General features: G+C 37.7%; 1 protein-coding gene across 3 annotated transcripts in view; it reads right to left on the reverse strand.

Moving 5' to 3' along the window:
- Positions 1–26,991, reverse strand: part of HEATR5B (HEAT repeat containing 5B) — a 111,416-nt gene that overhangs the window by 80,902 nt on the left and 3,523 nt on the right. For all 3 annotated transcript variants that reach the window (XM_028117150.2, XM_028117152.2, XM_028117151.2), the window contains exons 3-12: positions 26,590–26,801; positions 23,746–23,854; positions 22,424–22,573; positions 11,405–11,576; positions 9,822–9,979; positions 8,647–8,896; positions 4,707–4,862; positions 3,959–4,209; positions 2,283–2,394; positions 647–799 (exon numbers count right to left, since the gene is read on the reverse strand). In XM_028117150.2, coding sequence (XP_027972951.1) covers positions 647–799; positions 2,283–2,394; positions 3,959–4,209; positions 4,707–4,862; positions 8,647–8,896; positions 9,822–9,979; positions 11,405–11,576; positions 22,424–22,573; positions 23,746–23,854; positions 26,590–26,801 — 1,723 coding nt within the window. The remainder of the gene's footprint in view (positions 1–646; positions 800–2,282; positions 2,395–3,958; positions 4,210–4,706; positions 4,863–8,646; positions 8,897–9,821; positions 9,980–11,404; positions 11,577–22,423; positions 22,574–23,745; positions 23,855–26,589; positions 26,802–26,991) is intronic.

Raw genomic sequence — 26,991 nt, forward strand, 5'->3', positions numbered from 1 at the left:
ACTCCTTGCCCTGCCACCCTTATGCATTAGTGTATATCTGTTTCCCACAATTTGGAAAAAGAAGCACTTTTCACTCTGAGATAAATCAAAAAAAAAAAATAGAGTCACCCAGGGTAATTCTAGTTCCCAAAGGAAACCAAACTTGAGTCTTTCCTGTAAGTTGCTGACTTCTAAACAAAAACAACTTTATTCATGATTTTCATGACACTGATGTCTGGAAAAAATGCATCAACATTTGCAGATTTGATAATGCTAGCTGTCTGTCCATTATGAAAAGACATACTGTCAACTCAGTGACCTTGGAGACCGTGAGTTCCTTCTTCCTTTGAATACCTACTGGGCTGTTTATGTGGTGGCCCATGCCTCTCTGACAGGTGGACAACTGCTGTAACTGGGAATCCGTAACTGGGCTCTGGCTCTCATCTTACCACTAATGCTAACCTCCTTTTCAGAGTTTCAGTTTCATTTCCATTGCAAAATTAGCAAATCGGCACAAGTTATTTATAAAGTTTCTCTCTAAATCTACAAGTCTATGAATTTATTATTACACATTAAAATAAAAATTTGAAGTAGTGATTTTCCTTCCCCTCACAAATATTTTAGTAATAAAATAATATTCTGAGAGTACAATCCTTTCAGTTCTTACCACATAAAGCTCCGGCACGACCTTCCAATGTTACCTGCCATGTAAAAGAATCACCTCGGGCCTTCTCAGCCTCCAATTCCTTTAGAGAACGGGGAAAAACATTTCGCCACAGTAACAACATCTTGGGCAGATGATAACGAACAACAGATGGTCCTATTGGAGAAAATGAGAATGTGAAACCATACATATAAACCATATATATAAACCATACATTACAAACAAAAGTCAAAGAGCCCCACACAGGCTCTAACAATACCTACATCGTTTAACTCTATCTTTATCTGTAATGTAAGATTTTCAACGTGTCTTTTATTTTCCAGTTTGATTGAGAAATAATTGACATATATCGCTGAATACGTTTAAGGCATACAGCATGATGGTTTGGGTTATAAATAATTGTAAAATGAGTACCACGACAGGCGCAGCCAACACTCATCTCATATAGACACAATAAAATGAAAAAAAAAATTTTTTTAATTTTCTCCTTGTGATGAGAACTCTCAGGATTGACCCTCTTAGCAGCTCTCCTGTCTGTCACAAAGCAGGGTGATCTGCAGCCACCGTGCCACACACCACATCCCTGTATTTATTCAGCTCAGAACTGCAAGGCTATACCTTTTGACCACCATCCTCCCCCTTCTCCTCCCCCACCTCAAAATGTTTCTTAACATATCTATTAAAGCATAATAAAACTCACCTACAAAATATCAATAGTTTTAGCAACCAAACATAAATCCATAACAAGTACTTTAAAAGAAATTACTCAACTATATTCAGAATGGTGGATTATGCATTATCAATAATGAAATACATCTGGGACACATCTTATGACATCTTTTCTATAAATACAAATGTATATAAATATAGACACCCAGTCCCACACACATACATCTATATATTCCTCTATTTGGGGGGCAACTGATATGGCTAATTTTGTTTTATGGAGGAATGGTATGTTTAGAACTAAAAATTTACATTCTAAGGAACTCCTTTAACATATCATGTAACATATTTAATAGAAATTTCTGGAAAAGTTAGCACTTTTTATTTTCTTTAGAAAACTAGGGCAAAGTATAACTTTCAAAAGGTAGACGCTCAAAGTGGTGAGTGATTCTGTAGAGCACACACACACATATGAACTAAAAAGTAGACACATCTCATCGCCATGACGTGTCTTTCTGTTCTGTGTACAGTGCTAAACTTTGCCTGTATCTCAGATTTGTCACAGCACTTAGGAAAGTGAAATGCAGAAGGGTAACCCCAGAAAAGCAGCATCAAAAAGACCATTTAAATGTGACTTTATCACCCTACCAAAATCATGTCACTTGCATCACTGTGGGGATGGAATGTGCCCCCATACTCTTATCTCATTTGGTTAACACTAAGGCAATTAGTTAGACCAGGGCTATTCTGATAGTAAAGGTGAAACTTTGTTAACAAATTTCTCATTAAATGTACTTAAGCAGAAATTAACAAAAATAGGAATCTACTCCCAAATGAGAGGGAAAACACCTTCACCAATTTTATCAAGTCATTCAGTCTAGAATGGGAAGTTTAATACTTTTAAATTAAACTTTCTTTATCGTCTACTGACAGTTATACAGTTAGACAAGATCCTACTCAAATATAACTATACCTAAAGTCATAAGTGCTCCAAGTAAAAGCCATCCAGCCTGGGTACGCTGTAAAGACAGCCTGCTATTTTGGGCAGCAGTTCGTAAGAGATCTTCAGCAATACTAACTACCATCTGCAAGAGAAGTTTAAAATTGGATTTTAACTGAAACAAGTTAAAGAAATCAAATAAGAAAATACATAGCTAGTGTGCTTAGTTAAAAAAAAAAAGAAAGTTGTCCTTTTTTGTTGTTGCTGTTAACATGTCTTAAAAGAGACAACATTAAGAGCTGCTTAAGCCTGATTGCACGCCTGTCTCTGAGGAGACCCCACATAGCACAGTGGTTAAGAGAGAGCTCCAGAGCCAGACTGCCCGGGTTCATATCCCAGCTTTGTCATTTCCTGGCTTTCTGACCTGGGATAACTTAACTTCCCTGCCTCAGTTCCCTCATTGGTAAAACAGGTATAACAGGAATGCCAACCTCACTCCAGGAAGCATTAAATAAGTTAATACAGCAAAGCACTCAGAAGAGTGCTGGTCCATGCAACCACTTAATAAATGCTATTATTGGTGGTACTGTTATCCTATATTCAAAGATTTGTTGAACTCCCATTATGTTTCTGCCATTAAGCTAATCTTATGGCACCTACAGTCTTAGAGAATCTGTCACAGGGAAAATGGGAAGTAACAAGCGGCACATGATTAAATGACAAAATAGTAAGACAGATGTAGTCGTGGTCTGCAAAGGGGAAGGTTATCCTAGACGGAGTAGCTCTGAGGAGACTGCATGAAAGAAATGGCACTCTAATTGGGCCTCCAAACAAATGGATAAGTTTGGTACAGGTGACCAAGAAGGGGAAAGAGATTCTAATGTATGAACAAAGGCATGAAGGCTGAAAAAGGCATGGGAAGAAAGCAAGATGACTAGTCTAAGTAGAGCAGTGGGAAATGAGAATGAATGGGTAGAATGAAGGCAAACTGCGGAGGTGCCAGTTTACCAGACAAAGGGGATTATGTTTATTCTCTGAGCACTGGGTAGTCCCGAAGGATCTCTGAGCTAATGTGAAACATGGAAGTGGTGTGGGGAGATGGGAGAAAGACTGCAGGCAGGATAATCAGAGAGGAAGCAGTTGAACAACAAAAGGAGATGGAAGCCGAGATTTGAGCAGTAGCTACGGAACTCTTAAGAACGAATGGATCTGGCCTAATGTCCCAGAAAGAATCTACATATGTAAGGTTGCAAATAATATTTACATAAACAATATTCTTGAGAAAAAAACCATAACAGTATTAGCAGGTATAGTAGAAAGAAACTGACTCATAAAACCATTCAACTATTATCATTATCAAAACGCTAAATGCAATAACATATTCTCCTGATATTTTGAATACAGCAATATGAATTTTTTATCTCCAAAACCTGAAAGAAAAGCTCTGATTTCCACATAATTACTGTAAAGGTTTTTTTCTCTAAAATAAAATGATACTACACGCAGACAAAATCTACTATTCCTATGCAGAATTAAGTATCAAATTTTAATCAGGGTCTGTCAACTCCATATTGGCAGAACACTGTTTTTTATATTACTATAGTAAAACTGTTGTTTGATCACCCAGTTCAACATTAAACACAGAAAGTGTTCCAATGAAGACTAAAGCCCACCTGACAGCACTTATAATTCCACGGTCTCTGTCATACCTTTCCCTTGGCATGAGGAATGCCCAACGGACACTGATGAACTCCACCTAACAAAGCAGCCATTGCAAAGCTGTATCCGCTAACAGCTTCCGGTGAAGTTTTCAAGTTGTTGAGCCGTTCTGCACACCTGTCTAGAAACGGTGTCAGCTGGAATGGTAAAGCCACAGCCACACAGCGCAAACACCAGGCGGCAGCAAGCCGGGCAGCCATACTTGGATGAAGAAGCACTGAAGTCACAGTTTCCAAAAGTCCTAAAGAGAAATACACCAAAAAATGCCTCTTTAATGAAGTCAAATGATTTCATGAACAAGAAGAATATGTGTAACATGATTAAAATCATAATCATTATGGTTTTACCCAAATACTTTTAGAACTTTGCCAAAACACATTATCTCAGAAATAGTAGAGAATTTTAAAGGAACACTTTCTACAAAAAAAAAATGTATAATTACATCCAAAAAACATATAAAGGTTGATGTAAAAATTAAATGTGTATTCAACAAATTTTAGCCAATTATTAGAAACAAACTACCATGACTTTTTTTGTCTCCCCAACCTTTATTTCACCATTTATTCAACATTCACAAGCCCAGTAAATCTTAACTTAAATAAAACTGAACTTTTAACAAATGATCTGAAAACTACTAATTATAATGGCAAGTAAGTAATCAGGAATTAAATATCAATCACACTTATGACTCTTTTTAAATGGTAAAAAGAATTCCAGCAAGTAAGTGAATTATCATACCTATAGATGCTTCCTGAATAAGAGGGGATGCAGTAGCATTCAGGCTCTGTACCAGGCTCCCGAGTTCTTGGAGGGCACAGACCATCACATGCTGGCTTGCTGCAATGTCTGCTGCTCCAGATTTGTTTTCACCACTAGTATCATTCACTACTGCTTCTGGGAACACAGAATCATGTGTTTGATGTGGGTGAATTAAGTTGTGACATAACTTTTTTGATTTATACAACTGACATTTTTATACCAGTATTTCCACCAGTTGACGCCTGGGTGTTAAAAACTCTGTATGTAATTACTTCTTAGCAGAACACCAGTGTAACTGAACACTGAAGTGACTTAAAACACTGTTTAGTGACATCAAGGCAGTACTGAAATACACGCGGAGGTATTCTGCCTGCTTCCAGGAATACCCCTAACTTGAGCAAGCAGCAGCAAGCCACAGCATACCAAAGCACTGGCTCCCCAAAAAGGCACGTGGGTTCCAATCAACTCTATCAGTCACATCAGCTACATGACACTGGGCAAGCCACTCCACTAACCCAAGTATCCAGTTCTCCTTCTGCTGAGAGGGATAAGGGACTATTTCAAAGAATACTGTGGTGATTAAAAAGTCAATTCACATAAAGAACAGAGCACAATGTTTCCCGCAATACACATGCAGTCAGTGTCAGCAGCCATTATTGTTACTTTATTATTATTGTTGCTACCTCAAGTGCTGCAATATATGGATAGCAACAGTGTCAAATTACTGACCAGAAAGCAGATCTATAAGGAAACTGGTTTTGGAATTCCTTACTGAGATGCTCCTCAAAGTTCCCGTTAGCTTTGCTGCCCTCTTCCCTGACCTTTCAATAGAGCTGAAATGTATTTAACATGAGACAACTAAAGATTCCTTGTCAAATTACTAATTGAGAATATATTCTGGTCCATAAATCCCAGACGGAGAGCAATGTATTTAATTCTGCTTTTAAGATTTTTAAAAAATCAAATGGTTAATCTATGACCTTAAGATTAATAACTTTTACATGACAGTAAAACTTCCTCACCTTTTCTGCATTCATTGTGTATTAATAGACTATAAGATGAAATCAGAGAGGGAGACAAACCATAAGAGACTCTTAACTATAGGGAACAAACTTAGGGTCGCTGGAGGGGAGGCGGGTGGGAGGATGGAGTAACTGGGTGATGGGCCTTAAGGAAGGCACTTGATGTAATGAGCACTGGGTGTTATATGCAACTGAGGAATCACTAAACTCTACCTCTGAAACTGATAATATATGTTAACTAATTGAATTTAAATTTAAAAAATAGACTAAAATATATATAATACATAATAACAGAACAGATTAATACATTACAGACTGTAATTTTTTTTCAAGATTTTATTTAATTTATTTGCCAGAGAGAGAGAGAGAGCAGCAAGGCAGAGGGAGAAGCAGGCTCCCCGCTGAGCAAGGAGCCCGATGTGGGACTCAATCCCAGGACCCTGGGATAATGACCTGAGCCAAAGGCAGATGCCCAACCAACTGAGCCACCCAGGCATCCCCAGACTGTAATTTTCATTATGGACCTCTTTATTTTTAGCTATTTCTGGACTTTGAAATGCATGAACTCTATCTTTTGATTGCTAAACCACAGCTCCTTGACCAGGTACGATCTATATCTGGTTCACTATTTTATCCCCACAATCTGGCACAGTGTTTCTGGCCCTTAAACATTTCTTCAACACATTATTGTACAAATATTTTTTAAGTTGTGAACCTAGGACAGATTACTGTTTTAATATAACTAAAGAAAAATACCTCATTAATTTAAACACCTTTAACTCACAATTCATAACTTTAAGTTAGCCCTATGCATTTAAAAATGTTTTGCTTGGGGCACCTGGGTGGCTCAGTTGGTTAGGCACCCAACTCTTGATTTCAGCTCAGGTCATGATCTCAGGGTCATGGGACTGAGCCCCAAGATGGGCTCCACGCTCACATCACAGAGTCTGCTTGTCTCTCTCCCTCTGCTCCCCCCCCAGATGTGCATTCTCTCTCTCTCAAATAAATAAGTAAAAATCTTTAAAATAAAAAAACAAAAATGGTTTGCTTGATGTGGATGGAGCTAGAGTGTATCATGCTGAGTGAAATAAGTAAGTCAGAGAAAGACAAATACCATATAATCTCACTCATATATGGAATTAAAAAAAAAGATAAACATATAGGAAGGGGTGAAAAAGGAGAGAGGGAAACAAATCATAAAAGACTTTTAACGATACAGAACAAACTGAGGGGTGATGGAAGATGGTGGGTGGGGGATGGGCTAGAGGGGTGATGGGTATTAAGGAGGGCACTTGTTGTGATGAGGGCACTTGTCATGATGAGAATCACTGAATTCCATTCCTGAAACCACAATTGAACTGTATGTTAACTAAAATTTAAGTAAAAAATTTTTTAAAATAAAAAAATAAAAATGGTATGCTAAGCAAGCTATTATAAACAATGAAAACTATAACCATTTGTGAATTTACTTTTACTAATTTTATAAAATATTTTATATTCTTTAAATACAAATTACTGATTATTCTCTATTCATTAAATTGTTATTTTTTTAAAAGATTTATTTATTTGAGAGAGCGAGAAAAAGAGAGAGAAAGCAAATGGGAGAAAGGTAGAGGGAAAGAATCTCAGACTCCCCACTGAAGGCAGAGCCTGAATGTGGGGCTCGATCCCACAATCCTGAGATCATGACCTGAGCTGAAATCAAGAGTAGGATGCTTAATTGACTGAGCCTCCCCGGTGCCCCAAGCAAAACATTTTTAAATGCACAGGGCTAACTGAAAGTTATGAATTGTGAATTAAAGGGTGTTTAAAAGATTTTATTTATTTATTTCAGAGAGAGAGAGAATGAGATAGAAAGCACGAGAGGGAAGAGGGTCAGAGGGAGAAGCAGACTCCCTGCTGAGCAGAGAGCCCGATGCGGGACTCGATCCCGGGACTCCAGGATCATGACCTGAGCCGAAGGCAGTCGCTTAACCAACTGAGCCACCCAGGCGCCCTAAAGGGTGTTTAAATTAATGAGGTATTTTTCTTCAGTTATATTAAAACAGTAATCTGTCCTAGGTTCACAACTTGAAAAATATTTGTACAATGATGTGTTGAAGAAATGTTTAAGGGCCAGATTGTGGGAATAAAATAGTGAACCAGATATAGATCGTACCTGGTCAAGGAGCTGTGGTTTAGCAATCAAAAGATAGATTTATTTCTTATTTCTAAAGACCACTATTAGGCAATATAATTTGCCTAAGGTTAAGAAAACTGAACTGTCCTACGGAATGTATATTTTACCTTGTTTAGTTCCCTAATCGGATTAACAGCTCCATGAAGGCAGGAACTTTTATGTCACTCATTATTCAAACCCTGAATTACTGCTTTGCAATCTCAGATACTCAATAACTACTTCTTAAACTGAGAAATTTATAAAATGGACATTTCTTTTAATTATGAATAACTGAGGCTTCACAGTATATCCTACAGTGGGCTAATAACCACCTGTAATTGCTCCTAAGGATTCCTATTAAGCCTATTAACAAAAGGAAAACAAACAAATGTGTTTATAAAACAAAAGGCCCAAGCAGAAAAATTACAATAGGTTGTTCCTCAAAGATAGCAAAGCACTATGCTGCTGCATACCAGGAGAGCTAGAACATCAGTACAGGTACTAGAAATGAAACAGAAAACCTAACCTTTCAAACATGCTACTCAAATCCTTAAAAATTCTATTTCACTGTAATTATGTTGTTTTAATAACAAATAAGAGTACTCAATAAAAGTGACTCTTAAAACACAGTCCGAAAAGGACATGAACTAATCAGACCCATTAGTATTTATTAAAAATAATAACATAAAGCTAAATGACTAAAGAAATCAACGATACACATCAAGATATCAATTCTTACCTACGGCTTTCATTTGTTTTCCAATAGCTTGGCATATCTCTTTGGCAGCTGCAATCTGGGCTTTTTCACTTAGCAAACTGCCCACAGTAGCTCTTAGGATAAAGGAGACACATCGTCTTGAGTACACAGCCTCTACATGTGTTTGCGTTGCCCGAGGATGGGAAACCAGATCAAGTACGTGGCACAAGAATGTAGCAAAGCTACGCTCCAACCACTGACCACCCAATGTAGTTACAAAAACAACATATGCCTATAAATAAAGATTTGAGATTACAGATAAAGCAACACAGAAATAAATGATCACAGCACACAAAATAAATTATATTTGAGATTAAAGTTGAGAAAATTCAATACTTGAAACCTTTTTAGTACTTCTAGCATAGGAATTACTGGTGGAATTATCTTTGGCTAAAAACCATTCTTAGTAGCTTCCTGAAGAATCTAAAATTACAGTGAGGAGGGAGGGAAGGAAAGCTGAATTCATCCTGATGAAGAGGAAGGTAATAGGTTATAGGAATAAGAAAACTCTCATATCCTAAATAAACATTCACCTAGGACTAGAAAGCCCTGCTTGTGACCATAAGATAAAAATGGTTTACTTCTACTTTACATTTGTTTCAGGAACAATGTACAGTTGGAGTGATTTTGACTAAGATCACAAAGAAACATTTTATCTTTTTATGTATTATTTCTTAGATCATTAACCATAACACCTTATTTGCTTAATTATTATCTTGCAATTTTAACTGCAAGTCAGGATTAGTTTCATAATTACATTGGTGATTACTCATTAATGATAAATCCAATCGAAGTATTAACCAATATGGTTAGCTACAGTCACTGGAGAACATTAAACTCTAAATGCCTCAAGCTATTTGAATACAATTTCAACTAAAACTGAATTATTTTACATCTGATTTTCTGCCAAGTAAAATTTGGGAAAATGTTGGATACTTACATAAACACAGCAGACAAAGGTTTATTTGCACATCATTAAGAATCTATCTTTCCATATAAGTGTGTAATTTGGAATTTGAATGTAATTCATTCATTTGGTAAAATAAACATTTTGGGGAAAAAAAGCAGACAATATAAAAAATCTGTGTGTACTGAGTCTTCTGTGAGATTTCACCAGCAATGTGAACGGAATTCTTTCATATGTATCCATTACAAACCTGTGTGACTCCAACTCTCACTTCACGATTAACAGACCCTCCGACTTTTAACATCTCTCCACCACTCTTTAAAAAACCGGACCCTCCACGTAGAAATCCTGTGGCCATGAGTTCTAAGACTTCATCAAATGTCGCTCGCTTCACGTTCTGGCGCATTACTTTCAGGAAGAAAAGTAAATTCATAAGCAATATATTTTGCTATTCGTTGGATAATATTTTCTAATAAATCCAGCTTAAAATTCAAGTAATTATTTTTAAGGATCCTTAAACTACTACAAAGATAGGGTCCCTTCATTGTCTTATAGTCTTTAAGTTTACAATGTACTTGCAAAAATAAATTCAATTTTGAAGCAAAAAATGCTAGGAAACATGGAAGGAGCTAGAAATGAAAAGCAATTCATTAAATCTACGCCAAACATAGTCCAATAATGTTAACCTTGATATATGTAACACAAGGACAAAGCACATCCATAGCAGATACTGCTAATTGATCACAGCCCTCATTCCCAACAGAGTAGACTCAAAACTTTGTCAAGTCCATGCTTTCTAGACAACAGTTAGCAATAGATTAAAATGTCACTGGACTGCAGCCGAATTGCCATTCCCTTGTACAGAGCTTCATATTTTATAAAGTCTTTCACATACAGCTGCAAACATAATCCTCACAAAAAGTCTGTAGGAGGGGTATAAAGCTCATGATTAAGTATGCAGACTTTGGAATTTGGCTGCCTGGGTTTGAATTTCAGCTCTGACGCTTAACAGAACACTTACGAGAACACAAATTACACAATCTCTGTAAGCCTCAATTTCCTTGTTTATAAACTGGGAATAGTAACAGTACTTATAATTCATAGAGCTTTTGTGAGGATTCAACAAAACCCAGTTATATGCTGAATTCAGTGCCTGGCACATAGCACTTAATAAATGTTACCTGTCATCATCATCATCTAATTGCACAGACTGAAATTATTATCATTAAAGATAAAGAGACTAAAGCTCAAAGTGTTTCACAGCTAATTAACAAAAGAGTTAGGACTTGAATCGATAACATCTGATTCTCCTTCTACTACATAGACAGTAGCAGGCGTGGCTAGGCTCCCTCAGGGTCCACTCACAACCCTCACAGAGGCATCTCTATGCAACTGTGAGGCACAGCAGAAGTCACATGACAAATGTCTCTGATGCTGCTTACAGTAATGGCCAAAAAAAAAAAAAGAAAGAAAAGAAAAATAATACTGTACTATAAAAGGGATCTACTCATCAGAGATTGCAAGTAAGGAAGCATATTAAGTGCCAGATTCCAGTCCCTTGAAGATTGTACAAAACCATTTCATAAATCTTACTTGCTTATACATCCAGTATACTTGATAGATATTATCCTGTACATTATAACCATAAAAAATGTCTTGTCTATATCAAGGAAAATGCCATTTGGGTAGTTCTATTCCCTGAAAAAGTAGACAAAGACGCTTAACAATCTAAATCTTTCAAGTGACTTGCCTATAACAAATAACTTATTTAGATAGATTTCATATACCTTCAAATATCTGTTATAGTCTACATCAGGGATTGGCAAATGATACCTGTTGCTTGTTTTGGCATCAATGCTGTAGCCATGACTGTTCCTAAGAGTTTAGACACTGCCACTCGAACCCCATAATTTGAGTTTTCCAAAGCCTTAAAGCAGTGAGTGGCAATATTTTCCAACTCAGCAGTCCACATGAACACAGCTTCATTCTGTAGTTCTAGTAAACACTGGAATTAAAAAAAAAAAAGTAAATTACATCCTAGAACTTCCACTTCCAGAGATATAGTAAAAAGATTCAGATTTACTCTCTCTCCTGAAATAACCAAAAAATTAAAACATACGAAATAAGAGTTTACAAGACACTGGATATTAGGCAGTGAAGGAGAGCAATGCTTAAGAGATGGAAAACAAACTTAACCCTGTAATTGTCCCAGCTTACTGCCTCGAGAGTTTTCACTACTTGGGAGAAGACATTTAACACTAAACTCCTATATTAGAAAGAAGAAAGGTCTCAAATCAATAACCTCAGCTTCAACCTTAAGAAACTCATGATGTAGAACGAATTTAGCACAAAGTAAGCAGGGGAGAAAAGAGAATGATAAAGATAACAGAACTGAAATAGAAAACTGAAAAAGAATACAAATAAAACCCAAAGCTGCTTCTTTGAGATGACCAATAAATTTGGGATAAATCTCTAGCCAGACAGATAAAGGAAAGAGAAATGACACCAATTACCAAAATTAGGAATGAGAGTGGTCACATCACTACAGATTGACTATATATTAAAAGAACAAAGAAACTATCGTAAACGTCATGCCAATAAATTTGACAACTTAAATGAAATAGACAACTCACTAAAGAAGAAACAGATAACCTAAATAGCCCAGTATTGATTTTTAAAATTGAATTTGTAGGAGCACCTGGGTGGCTCAGTCGGTTAAGCCTCTGACTCTTGGTTTCGCCTCAGGTTGTGATCCTGGGGAAGGGAGGCGTTGTGGGATGAAATCCTATGACCAGTTACTCGCTCGGCAGGGAGTCTACCTGAGATTCTCTCCCTCTGCCCCTCCTCCATGTACTCGCTCACACACACACACACACACACACACACACACACACACACGCTCTCTCTCAAATAAATAAATAAATCTAGGGCGCCTGGGTGGCTCAGTTGGTTAAGCGACTGCCTTCGGCTCAGGTCATGATCCTGGAGTCCCGGGATCGAGTCCCGCATCGGGAATCCCTGCTCAGCAGGGAGTCTGCTTCTCCCTCTGACCCTCTTCCCTCTTGTGCTCTCTCTCATTCTCTCTCTCTCAAATAAATAAATAAAATCTTTAAAAAAATCAAATAAATAAATCTTAAAACTAAATTTGTGGGAATTCAGCAGGATAGGGATCAAACCAATCTGAACACCTACAAACTCAACAGGAGATCGAAGAAAAGAATAGCAACAACTCAGCAAAAAAGCGACCACTTTCTGGAAGGTAGGACGTGGGGAAAAGTGAATCAGAGGAGGATAGACAGCAGGGGAGGGGGCCTCCGGAGGCCGCTTCTGGCAAGTGATAGAGCAGTGGAGCACAAAATCGGAACTTTCAGCAGCCGGCTCCGCTGAGGGACGTCACTCCAGTGGCTAAGCGGGGGGTGGAACCCTCGTGGGACAGTGTGGTCTCAGAATCCTTGGGGTCACAGAAACACCAGGGGTGCTTGAGTGCGGCAGAGCTCCCGGCTATCAGAGCAGGGAAGCCAGCTACAGAGACGGAGCCAAGGCGCAAGTTGTCAGCTCGGGGTTGCCATAAACTGTGATCTGTGACACAGTTGGGCCACTGCTCCTCCAGCAGGGACCCAACAAGCGGCAGATCCGGGGAGACTCCCCTTCCTCCCCTGGGAGGAGTGGCTGTAGGAGCCCACCGCAGGAATCTGCTGGGTTTGGAGACTCCACACGGGGTTGGGTGCCAGAGATTGACTTGACTCCGCCCGGAGTGCGGCCGGAGACTGGAGAGACGGGAGTGATTGACTGCTTCTCTCTGGGGGTGCACTGAGGAGTGGGGCCCCGAGTTCTCGGCTCCTCCAGGGCGGAGATGGGGAGGCCGCCATTTTCACTCTCGTCCCTCAAAGCTGCACCGAAAGCTTGCAGGGAACAAAAGCTCCCCAGAGCAAACCCGAGCAGATTACTTAGCCCGACTGACAAGGGCGGGGCAATTCCGCCTCCGGCAAACACATTTGGGAACCGTGGCAACAGGCCCCCTCCCCCAAAAGATCAGCAAGAACAGCCAGCCAAGACCAAGTTTACCAATCAATGAGAAGGGCAGAACTCCAGCGCTAGGGGAATACTGCACATAGAATTCATGGCTTTTTTACCATGATTCTTTAGTCTTTCAAAGTTAATTTTTTTTAAACTTTTTTTTTTTGAATTTTTCTTTTTCCCTTTTTCAACCAACATCTTATAATCCCTTTTTTAAAAAAAACATTTTTGGGGCACCCAGGTGGCTCAGTGGTTAAGCGTCTGCCTTCGGCTCAGGCTGTGATCCTAGGGTCCTGGGATCGAGCCCCATGTCGGGCTCCCTGCTCCGCGGGAAGCCTGCTTCTCCCTCTCCTGCTCCCCCTGCTTGTGTTTCCTCTCTCGCTGTGTCTCTGTCAAATAAATAAATAAAATCTTAAAAAACAAAACAAAACAAAACACATTTTTAGTTTTCATTTTTGGAGTCATACTCTATCCCTTCATAGTAGTTACCCTTATTTTTGGCATATATATATACACACACACACACACACACACATATATATGTAACTTGTTCTTTCTTTAAAATTTTGAGATATAGTTTCTTCTAACAGATAAAATATACCCTAAATCTCTAGTGTATGGCTTTGTTCTAGTCTCCTGCCTGATCACATTCTCTTCCCCCCGTTTTTTAAATCCTCTTCTTTCTTTTTTCAAACAACTTATCAATTCCTTTTATAAAATTTTTTTAATTTTCATCTTTACAGTCATATTCCATTCCTTCATCGTATCAACCCTTATTTTGTACATATATAAGTCTTTCTTTCTTTAAAATTCTGGGAGGCACTTTCCTCTAACAGACCAAAATACACAAAAAAATCTAGTGTGTGGCACTGATCTATGCACCAGCCTGATCATAATTGATCATATTCTGTTTTTTTTGTTTTTTTCTGTTTTTGTTTTTAATCTTTTTCTTTTTTTTCTCTTTTTTCTTTCTTTCCCTTTCTTTTCCCCTGGTTTCAGGTCTTTTCTGATTTGTATGGAGTATATTTTCTGGGGACATTGTTACCCTGTTAACATTTTGTTCTCTCATTCATCTATTCTCTGGACAAAATGACAAGACGGAAAAAATCACCTCAACAAAAAGAACAAGAGGTAGTACTGTCTGCCAGGGACGTACTCAATACGGACATTAGTACGATGTCAGACCTAGAGTTCAGAATCATGACTTTAAAGATACTAGCTGGGCTTGAAAAAAGCATGGAAGTTATTAGAGAAACCATTTCTGGAGAAATAAAAGAACTAAAATCTAACCAAGTCAAAATCAAAAAGGCTATTCATGAGGGGCAATCAAAAATGGGGGCACTAACTGCTAGGATAAATGAGGCAGAAGAGAGAATCAGTGATATAGAAGACCAAATGATGGAAAATAAAGAGGCTGAGAAAAAGAGAAACAACTACAGGATCACGAGGGCAGAATTCGAGAGATAAGCGATACCATAAGACGAAACAACATTAGAATAATTGGGATCCCAGAAGAAGAAGAAAGAGAGAGAGGGGCAGAAGGTATATTGGAGCAAATTATACAAGAGAACTTCCCTAATGTGGGGAAGGAAACAGGCATCAAAATCCAGGAGGCACAGAGAACCCCTCTCAAAATCAATAAAAATAGGTCAACACCCCGACATCTAATAGTAAAACTTATGAGTCTCAGAGACAAAGAGAAAATCCTGAAAGCAGCTCGGGAGAAGAGACATGTAACCTATAATGGTAGAAACGTTAGACTGGCAACAGACCTATCCACAGATACCTGGCAGGCCAGAAAGGACTGGCATGATATATTCAGAGCACTAAACGAGAAAAATATGCAGCCAAGAATACTATATCCAGCTAGGCTGTCATTGAAAATAGGAGAGATACAAAGCTTCCAGGACAAAAACTAAAGGAATTTGCAAACATGAAACCAGCCGTAAAAGAAATATTGAAAGGGGTCCTCTAAGCAAAGAGAGAGCCTAAAAGCAACATAGACCAGAAAGGAACACAGACAATATACAGTAACAGTCACCTTACAGGCAATACAACAGCACTAAATTCATATCTTTCGATAGTTACCCTGAATGTAAATGGACTAAATGCTCCAATCAAAAGACACAGGCTATCAGACTGGATTAAAAAACAAGATCCATCAATATGCTGTCTGCAAGAGACTCATTTTAGACCCAAAGACACCCCCACATTGAAAGTGAGGGGGTGGAAAACGGTTTACCATGCTAATGGACACCAAAAGAAAGCTGGGGTGGCAATCCTTATAACAGACAAATAAGATTTTAAACCAAAGACTGTAATAAGAGATGAGGAAGGACACTATATCTTACTTAAAGGGTCTATCCAACAAGAAGATCTAACAATTATAAATATCTATGCCCCTAACATGGGAGCAGCCAATTATATAAGCCAATTAATAAGAAAAGCAAAGAAACACATTGACAACAATACAATGATAGTGGGGGACTTTAACAACACCTCACTGAAATCAACAGATCATCTAAGCAAAAGATCAACAAGGAAATAAAGACTTCAAATGACACACTGGACCAAATGGACTTCACAGACATATTCAGAACATTCCATCCCAAAGCTACAGAATACACATTCTTCTCTAGTGCCCATGGAACATTCTCCAGAATTGATCACATCCTAGGTCACAAATCCAGTCTCAACCGCTACCAAAAGATTGGGATTATTCCCTGCATATTTTCAGACCACAGTGCTTTGAAACTAGAACTCAATCACAAGAGGAAAGTCAGAAAGAACTCAAATACATGGAGGCTAAAGAGCATCCTACTAAAGAATGAATGGGTCAACCAGGAAATTAAAGAAGAATTAAAAAAATTCATGGAAACCAATGAAAATGAAAACACAACTGTTCAAAATCTTTGGGATGCAGCAAAGGCAGTCCTAAGAGGAAAGTATATAGCAATCCAAGCCTTTCTCAAGAAACAAGAAAGGTCTCAAATACACAACCTAACCCTACACCTAAAGGAGCTAGAGAAAAAACAGCAAATAAAGCCTAAACCCAGCAGGAGAAGAGAAATAATAAAGATCAGAGCAGAAATCAATGAAATAGAAACCAAAAGAACAGTAGAACAGATCAACAAAACTAGGAGCTGGTTCTTTGAAAGAATTAACAAGATTGATAAACCCCTGGTCAGACTTATTAAAAAGAAAAGAGAAATGACCCAAATCAACAAAATCATGAATGAAAGAGGAGAGATCACAACCAACACCAAAGAAATACAAACAATTATAAGAACATATTAGGAGCAACTCTATGCCAGCAAATTAGATAACCTGGAAGAAATGGATGCATTCCTAGAGATGTATCAACTACCAAAATTGAACCAAGAAGAAATAGAAAACCTGAACAGACCTATAACCACTAAGGAAATTGAAGCAGTCATCAAAAATCTCCCAACAAACAAAAGCCCAGGGCCAGACGGCTTCCCAGGAGAATTCTACCAAACATTTAAAGAAGAATTAATACCTATTCTCCTGAAACTGTTCCAAAAAATAGAAATGGAAGGAAAATTTCCAAACTCATTTTATGAGGTCACCATTACCTTGATCCCCAAACCAAAGACCCCATCAAAAAGGAGAATTACAGACCAATATCCTTGATGAACATGGATGCCATAATTCTCACCAAAATACTAGCCAATAGGATCCAACAGTACATTAAAAGGATTATTCACCATGACCAAGTGGGATTTATCCCTGGGCTGCAAGGTTGGTTCAACATCTGCAAATCAACCAACGTGATACAATACATTAACAAAAGAAAGAACAAGAATCATATGATCCCCTCAATAGATGCAGAAAAAGCATTTGACAAAGTACAGCATCCTTTCTTGATCAAAACTCCTCAGAGTATAGGGATAGAGGGGACATACCTCAATATCATAAAAGCCATCTATGAAAAACTCACAGTGAATATCATTCTCAATGGGGAAAAACTGAGAGCTTTTCCCCTAAGGTCAGGAACGCGGCAGGGATGTCCACTTTCACCACTGCTATTCAACATAGTATTAGAAGTCCTAGCCACAGCAATCAGACAACAAAAAGAAATCAAAGGCATCCAAATCGGCCAAGAGGAAGTCAAACTCTCACTGTTTGCAGATGATATGATACTTTATGTGGAAAACCCAAAAGACTCCACCCCAAAACTGCTAGAACTCATACAGGAATTCAGTAAAGTGGCAGGATATCAAATCAACGCACAGAAATCAGTGGCATTCCTATACATCAACAACAAGACAGAAGAGAGAGAAATTAAGGAGTCGATCCCATTTCCAATTGCACCCAAAACCATAAGATACCTAGGAATAAATCTAAGCAAAGAGGCAAAGGATCTGTACTCAGAAAACTATAAAATACTCATGAAAGAAATTGAGGAAGACACAAAAAAATGGAAAAACGTTCCATGCTCATGGATTGGAAGAACAAATATTGTGAAGATGTCAATGCTACCTAGAGCAATCTACACATTCAATGCAAGCCCCATCAAAATACCATCCACTTTTTTCAAAGAAATGGAACAAATAATCCTAAAATTTGTATGGAACCAGAAAAGACCCCAAATAGCCAGAGGAATGTTGAAGAAGAAAAGCAAAGCTGGCGGCATCACAATTCCAGACTTCCAGCTCTATTACAAAGCTGTCATCATCAAGACAGTATGATACTGGCACAAAAACAGACACATAGATCAATGGAACAGAATCGAGAGCCCAGAAATGGACCCTCAAGTCTATGGTCAACTCATCTTTGACAAAGCAGGAAAGAATGTCCAATGGAAAAAAGACAGTCTCTTCAACAAATGGTGTTGCGAAAATTGGACAGCCACATGCAGAATGAAACTGGACCATTTCCTTACACCACACACAAAAATAGACTCAAAATGTTTTAAAGACCTAAATGTGAAAGAGGAGTCCATCAAAATCCTAAAGGAGAACACAGGCAGCAACCACTTCGAACTAGCCGCAGCAAGTTCTTCCTAGAAACATCGCCAAAGGCAAGGGAAGTAAGGGCAAAAATGAACTGTTGGGATTTCATCAAGATAAAAAGCTTTTGCACAGCAAAAGAAACAGTCCACAAAACCAAAAGACAACCGACAGAATGGGAGAAGATATTTGCAAATGACATATCAGGTAAAGGGCTAGTATCCAAAATCTATAAAGAACTTATCAAACTCAACACCCAAAGAACAAATAATCCAATCAAGAAATGGGCAGAAGACATGAACAGACATTTTTCCAAAGACATCCAAATGGCCAACAGACACATGAAGAAGTGCTCCACATCGCTCAGCATCAGGGAAATCCAAATCAAAACTTCAATGAGATACTACCTCACACCAGTCAGAATGGCTAAAATTAACAAGTCAGGAAACGAAAAATGTTGGCAGGGATGTGGAGAAAGGGGAACCCTCCTACACTGTTGGTGGGAATGCAAGCTGGTGCAACCACTCTGGAAAACAGTATGGAGGTTCCTCAAAAAGTTAAAAATAGAGCTACCATGCGATCTAGCAATTGCACTACTGGGTATTTACTCCAAAGATACAAACGTAGGGATCCGAAGGGGTACGTGCACCCCGATGTTTATAGCAGCAATGTCCAGAATAGCCAAACTGTGGAAAGAGCCAAGATGTCCATCGACAGATGAATGGATAAAGAAGAAGTGGTATATATATACAATGGAGTATTATGCAGCCATCAAAAGGAATGAGATCTTGCCATTTGCAATGACATGGATGGAACTGGAGGGAGTTATGCTGAGTGAAATAAGCCAATGAGAGAAAGACATGTATCATATGACCTCACTGATATGAGGAATTCTTAATCTCAGGAAACAAACTGAGGGTTGCTGGAGTGGGGGTGGGGTGGGAGGGATGGGGTGGCTGGGTGATAGACATCGGGGAGGGTATGTGCTATGGTGAGCGCTGTGAATTGTGCAAGAATGTTGAATCACAGATCTGTACCTCTGAAACAAATAATGCAATATATGTTAAGAAAAAAAAAAAGAAGATAGCAGGAGGGGAAGAATGAAGGGGGGTGAATCGAAGGGGGAGACGAACCATGAGAGATGATGGACTCTGAAAAACAAACTGAGGGTTCTAGAGAGGAGGGGGGTGGGGGGATGGGTTAGCCTGGGGATGGGTATTAAAGAGGGCACGTTCTGCGTGGAGCCTTGGGTGTTATGCACAAACAATGAATCATGGAATACTACATCACAAACTAATGATGTAATGTATGGTGATTAATATAACAATAAAAAAATAAAAAAACTGAATGTGTGTACAAGTAAAACTGGGGAAAACTAAACAAGATCAATGAACTATGTCAATGTCAACACTATTATACTAGTTGTAATATTGTATTATACTTTTTCAAGATCTTACCATTGGGAGGAACAGGGTGATAAAGACATCTCTATATTATTTCTTATAATTGCATGTAAATTTACCATTAAATTAAAATAAGTTTACCTAGAAAACAGCAACAACAAAAACAACACAAGAAATCAAATATAAAACAAAAGGCACTTGACAAAATCCAACATCCATTCCTGATAAAACCTCTTAGCAAGCTACGAATATAAGGGCGCTTCCTCAACTTGATAAAAGTCATCAAGAAAAACCAACACTAAATGGCAAAAAACTGAATATTTTCTCCATAAGGATCTGTAGTAAGACAAGGATGTTTGCTCTCATGTTTTTTTTTTAAGATTTTTTATTTATTTGAGAAAGAGTGAGAGAGCACGCGCACACACATGCAAGCATGAGAGGGGGGAGGGGTAGAGGGAGCGGGAGAAGCAGACTTCCTGTTGAGCAAGGAGCCCAACACTGGACCTGATCCCAGGACTCCGGGATCATGACCTGAGCCAAAGGCAGACACTTAACCGACTGAGCCACCCAGGTGCCCCTGCTCTCATGTTTTTAATTCAACACTGTATTGAAGGATTTCTCCAGAACAAAAGGTATCCTTATTAGAAAAGAAGTAAAACTGTCTTTATTCTTAGACAACATGATTGTCTATGTAGAATAGCTGACAGAATCTATTAAAAGAGATGATAGAACTTTTAAGTCATTTAGCAACTTTTGCAGATACAAGAATATACAAAAATCAATTGTATTTCTGTGTTATCAATGAACAATTAGAAATTAAAATTTTAAAAATCAGTACCATTAAAAATAGCACTGAAAATATGAAATACTTAGGGATAAATCTGACAAAAGATGTCCAAGACCTATAACTGGAAAGCACAAAATGTTGCTAAGAGAAAACAAAGAAGACCTAAATAAGTTAGAAGATTTAATATTGTTAAGATGTCAACTGTTCCCAAATTGATCCATAGAGTCATTGTAAAATACCAGCATGAATCAGAATCCCAGAATGGTACTTTTCTAGAAATTGGTAAGTTAATTCTAAAATTCGTATGGAAATGCAAAGAGCCTAGAATACTATTTTGAAAAAGAACAAAGTTAGAAAGTTAACACTACCTGGTTTCAAGACTTATTATGAAGGTACAGTAATTAGGACAGTGTTATGGACATCAAGATAGATCAGTGGAACATTAAATAGAGTCCAAAATAGACCCATACACATGAGGACAACCAACTTTCAACAAAGGTGCAAAGGCAATTTAAGTGAAGAAAAGATAGTGTTTTCAACGTGGTACTGGAACAAGTGAATATACATGTGCAAAAAAAAAAAAAAAGAAAGAACTTTGATTCATACTTTGTACCATATTTAAAAATTAACTCAAAATGGATCATATATCTCAGTATAAAACTATGAAACTTCTAGAAGGAAACATAAGAAAACGTTCAGTCAGGAAAAGTTTTCTTAGATACAATACGAGCAGCACAGATATAAAAATTGGTAAATTGAAAAAAAAACTGGTAAATTGGACTTTGACAAAATTCAAAACTTCCCTTCTTTCCCTTAGAAAGGCACTATTTAGAGAATGAAAAGACAGGCCACAGTTGAGAAAAAGTATTTGCAAATTGTCTGATAAAGAAATATATAAAAACTCTATATAGTACTATCAAAACTCAATAATAAGAAAACTACTCAATAAAACAACAGGAAAAAGACTTGAATAGATTCTTCATCAAAGAAGATATGGATGGCAATAAAAGCACGTGAAAATATGCTCATCTTTAGTCCTCAGGGAAATATAAACTAAAGCCACAATGAGATATGGGCACATATCTATTAGAATAGCCAAAATGAGTAAGACTGACAATACCAAATGAGGATGTGGAGGAATTAGAAATCTCATACATTGCTGGTGGAAATGTAAAATGGTACGAGTACTTTGGAAAATAGTTTGGCAATTTTTTAAAAAACATAAATCTATCATACAATCCAGTTATTCCACTCCTAGGTACTTATCCAGGTAGAACAATGCATATGTCCACACAAAACTGGTACAGAGATGTTTATAGCTTTTTTCCTAATAGCCTAAACTGGAAGCAATTCAAATGTCCTTAACAGGTGAAGGAATAAACTAATTGTGGTACATCCACCCAATGACATACTACTCAGCAATGAAAAGAAGTGAACTAGTGACACATGTAACAATACAGATGAATCTCAAGGTAATTATGCTGAGTAAAAGAAGCCAGACCAAAGAAAGAGAGTACATACCCCATGATTCCATTTGTATATAATTCTACAAATTGAAACTAATCTATGGGAACAAAAAGTATGCTATCACATTTTAAAACTTTAAAAGAAAAAGTCACTGTTTAAGAGGAAGCAGGGAAAGGGATAGCATAATAAATCAGCAAGTACTAACCTTGGCAACTGCACATCGAACAGCCATCGACCTGTCAGTCAAGAGGGACCTGGCATTCTTGTAAATATCACGATGAGAGGAAGCCGCTGCACCTCCCAGTCCATTCAGAACTTTCTGTAGGCTCATTAAGATTTCACTTCGCCCTTGAGACTAGATGGGAACATAAATCAAAACTAAAAACTATGTTGTAAAACAAGTTCCATTTTTAAACAAGAACATAACAAAACACAAAAGTTTTCTGGGCTTCATGGCCTCATAGTCTTACCTTCACACAATAAACAGTAAGTAATGAAAAATAAAATAAAATTAAGTATCCTAGACAGTACCTGAAAGGTAAGAATAAGTATTAACTTCAATTAAATAATATCTTGCTGAGAAATCAGGTTACCACAAGAAAACATATTCTAATGTTTCCACAACATGAAGTTCAAGTTAATGAGAACATGAAAATAAAAATAGTTCCCAGAAGAGGAAATCTTCAGCCTTCTGAGACGAAGGAATTAGACTGTGAGAGTCCAGGGCTTGGTCTAGTTTTAGTGAACACCAAGTTGATAAGGAACTTTCAGAAGTAACACCAAATTGACATGACAAAATAGAATTATTTTTACTCTCAAGTCTTAAGGCCCATTACCTGTGAACATGACTTTATTTGGAAATAAGAAATTAAAGAAAGACAGGGTCGTACTCAATTCAGGTGGGCCCTAATCCAGTCACTGCTATTCTTATAAGATGAGAAGAATTTGGATGCAGAACACAGATGCACAGGAATAATACCGTGTAACAACAGAGGCAGAAATTAGAAGTGCATCTACAAATCAAGGAACACAAAGGAACGCCAAGGATTGCTAGCAACTACTAGAAGGGAAGAAAGCAGGGAAGGATTCTTCCCAAGGGTCTTCAGAAGCATGGCCCTGCCAACACCCTGATTTTGGATTTTTTGCTTCCAGAATTGTGAGACAACAAATTTCTGTTGTTTTAAGTCACTGTGGTCATTTGTTACCTAAGGCAACCCTAGGAGACTAATACATTTGCTATGGCACAAAAATAAAATGGCAGGGCAAAAATATCCACAGGTCTAAATAAAAAATAATAGGTAAACCTATTTTTTGCCAAGGAAAAGCATTCTTTCCCTTCCCACTGAAACATAAGGTAATAACATTAAAGAAGGGACAAGAGTATTTTTTTGCAAGTAATAATCTTACATTACCTTCTTGCTAAGTAGTATGAGTACCACAGTGACAGATAAAAGGCAAACATATATTTTTACTGACATCTAGCTCCTGCCATAAACAAAACATTTAAATATTTGTTGTAAAACTTACCTCTGCACTTTTCAGAGATTTCAAAAGATTATTCACTGTCTCTGGAAATGCACTTCCTAACATTCTCCCCATTTTTTCATAAAATGCTCCAACACAAGCCACTGCAGCCCTATAAGAAGTGATGTTTTCACTGGTCATTGTTCAGGTTAATAATACAATTTCATGATACCTTTTTCATTTTCAGAAATCAATTTGTATTTGTGTAGGACACTTCTGGCTACAAATCCTTAATTCTCAACTTTCAAAAACACCTTGTTTATTCTTTATAATCGCAACAAATACTATGGTTGATCAAATTGTATTCTTGTTAGGAATATAGGAGAATAAATATATATTCACATAATAAATCATACCCCTCCTTTGGAAAGAAACCCAAGTTTTCCATTTATGAAGACTTCCCAAATTATGGCAATCTACAATGATTCCTTCTCTTCTCTCATTATATATAACATTTAATGTTAACCACTCATTTTGATAAAAATTATGTTATTTATTGTGTCTGACTTGACCATTTAAATGTGTATATCCTGGGGGGCCTGGCTGGCTCAGTTAGTAGAGCATGTGACTCTTATCTCCTCAGGGTCGTGAGTTCAAGCCCCACGTTGGGCATAGAGCCTACTTTAAAAATAAATATAAATAAATATAAATAAATGTGTATATCTTATCCTGCCAATGGAAATGTAAAATCTGGAAACAGGGAATCTATCTTACACATTTTTTTATTGCTCACAGTTCCTGCCTTTACATATACAAATAATAGTAAACAATTACTTGTAAAATTTAATCTAAATGGCTTTCATGGAAATTTGGCTACACAGAAGAAACGTAACAAAAGCCCATCTCTTCAGGACAGAGGAAACCACTCTATCATCAGTTGTATAAATAGTAAATAAGTGAGTAGCTGTGAATTTAGTTTAGAGGCAGGAGTACAGAATAGGAGTGAAGAGTATTGAAGTCTGGCAGATCTGTGACTAAATCCTAGAATCTGCCACCTAATAATAGCTATGTATCCTGAGCAACTTACTCTGAGGCAGAGACATTAAATACACTCGTGTCACTATCACATATGTATTAAATAGTAGAATCAGGGAATCAGCCTTCACCTGGTTGACTCTAAATCCTATGCTTTTCTCAGTACTCTCTAGGCTGATAACAAAACTAAAAAGGACTGAGGTCACATGCCAGAATATTTAGGGAATTCCTAAACAAAACCCATGAATCCACTGGAAATACATATGAATAATAAGGAATATATGATAAATTCTACTTAAGCAGAACTAGAAAGTGATGTGTGGATTTGCTAAGTGGTGGAGAGCTAAACCATCAAAGTATTAACACAGCTTCAAATTCCAAAATAAACTGGAAAGCACTAGCACTCTCTAATCTCTTCTAAAACTTTTGAGATCTATACTTATCTTAAACAACACAAAATCTAATCACAACTTACCTATGCAGTTGAAAACAGACCTAAAACTCAGTGTCCGGGTTCAGAATAATCTCCCCGTTTCCTCTGTAAGCTATTACACTGGCCCAGGCCCCTTGCATGGTGTTCTAGAGACGTATCCTTGGCCATCCTCTGTTCCCAAACAGAACTCTTCCTAGGTAACTTTAACTATGCCAAAGGGTTCCTAATCTCCACTCTACTTGCCAAAACTACAATCTCAACTCAGAGCTCTGAAATTAGGACCACGACTTCAAACTACCTACTACACACTGTCCCTTGGATGTTCCCTCCTGTACTGCAAATCAGTGCACCCAGAATTGAACTTCTCGTCTTCCCCCTCAGGACTTGTTCCCTCCTCTATTTTGCATCTTTCTGAAAAGCACTGTAAATAAAGTATAAAGAACCTACTTTTGTTTCCAATGAGAAGTTTCCTTTGCCTAGAAAACAGGTTGGCAAACTACAGCCTGCAAGTCGAATCTGGCCCATCATCCAGCCTACCACCTGTTTTTATAAATAAAATTTCATTGGAACACAGCTATTTTATTTACATACAGTCTGTGGCAGAGGTGAGTAGTCGTGACAGAGATGGATAGTCCACAAAGCCAAAAAGAGTTACTCCCTGGTTCTTTTTCATAAAGTTTGCCAATCCCTGGCCTATCACATCCATCTTCGCATCTTAACCACTTATTTGACTAACCTCCATGTGTCCTTCCCTGTTGTTGATCCTTGCCTGATCCTTCCTTGAGAAGCCTTCCTTGACACTGCTCTCCCCTTATGCCACAGGTGAGTAATTTCCCCCTTGACAACACTCTTCACTGTACTAGAACTGTTGGTTTTCTTATTTGACCCTTTCATAGGATGCACCCCATAGCCATTAGCCTTAACACTTGCTCTGAAAATGTCTGTCCTTGACCCAAACCAAAGGTCAGCAAACTTGCAGGCAAAATGGTCTCTGTCTCAGCTACTCAGTTCTGCCACTATAGCATGATAGCAGCTACTACCTAAATGAATGGGCATGTCTGTATTCCAATTAAACTTTACAAAATAGGCAGCAGGCTGGATTTGGCCTATGGGCTAGTTTGCCCAGTCCTGCCTCAATCCCATCACCTAGACATTCTTTACCTTTCTCCATCCCAGCCAAGAATATTCTCTCCATCCAAATTTACCAAAAGACCTCTGTGCAAATTGCTGACACCATACCAATTCTCTGTCGTTTGCTTTTTCATCCCAGTGGCGATGAAACACAGACTGAAAAAGAACCCCTTCCCCAGACCCACTTAGAGCTTTCACTGTCAAGCGGTATGTTGCAGGTTCCAATGACCTAGGGGTCTTTATGATCAGTAGTCCCTTATTAAGATAAGTTACTCTAAAAAAAACAAAATGTCAAAGTAAGTACTTACAGTTTTGTTGGTAAGTAGGCTGCAGTGTCATCTTTATTTCTGATAATGTCATTACATTTATCAAGTGTTTGAAAAACCGTAAAAGTATCCCCAATGCTATAAAGAGCTGCAAGATTTTTAGCTAACAGTTTTCGTGTAGGTGGTCCAGGTGAACTACTTATTAATCCAGTTAATTGTTCAACAAGTTTTTTCTGTTTTTCCTTTACATCAGTCTGTTATTTAAAAAAAAGAACATTATCAGTTTTTTCTTATATGTAACTTTGTTACCTTTTAATCAAAATAAAAAATACTCAACAATTAAAATCTAGATTATATTAGGCATAAAACCATAAATGAAAATTTTCAAGATAAGGAAAAGTTCAGTAAGAAATGAACCATTCTTTCCTAGATTAAATATTATCC

This window comes from Eumetopias jubatus, unplaced genomic scaffold, assembly GCF_037043125.1.
Source record: "Eumetopias jubatus isolate StellerSeaLion01/CBP00866 unplaced genomic scaffold, mEumJub1_p1.0 scaffold_9, whole genome shotgun sequence".
In the NCBI taxonomy this organism is placed as follows: domain Eukaryota; kingdom Metazoa; phylum Chordata; class Mammalia; order Carnivora; family Otariidae; genus Eumetopias; species Eumetopias jubatus.